The 250-nt window shown below is 54.0% G+C and overlaps 1 protein-coding gene across 1 annotated transcript in view; it reads right to left on the minus strand.

Annotated features, from left to right (window-relative positions):
- The window catches only part of LOC119586376 (protein MLP1 homolog), a gene marked incomplete in the record, with an annotated part of 73,375 nt that overhangs the window by 27,737 nt on the left and 45,388 nt on the right, over window positions 1–250 (minus strand). The window contains 1 exon segment of the mRNA XM_037935088.1: window positions 1–145. Coding sequence (XP_037791016.1) covers window positions 1–145 — 145 coding nt within the window.

The following is a 250-nucleotide window of genomic DNA, read 5'->3' on the forward strand; positions in this document are numbered from 1 at the left end:
CCAGAAGCAGAGGAGTCCTTGGTAGGGAAGACGTCCTCCTCCATGTCTAGTGCAGGGGCAGAGGGAGGGCGGCTCCCCAGGGGGTCTGTGGTGCAGCTGAGGAACCTGACCCGTTGTCCTATTGGCGTCTCAAAGGTGGTGGGGGCTGCAGGGGGCAAGCAGGTCCAGGGGTCAAGCAGGGGTCACAAATAAATTAGTAAAACAAAAAAGTATCTCAAGTGCTACATTTGCATTACATATCTACTATTGC

Source organism: Penaeus monodon, chromosome 21, assembly GCF_015228065.2.
Source record: "Penaeus monodon isolate SGIC_2016 chromosome 21, NSTDA_Pmon_1, whole genome shotgun sequence".
NCBI lineage: Eukaryota > Metazoa > Arthropoda > Malacostraca > Decapoda > Penaeidae > Penaeus > Penaeus monodon.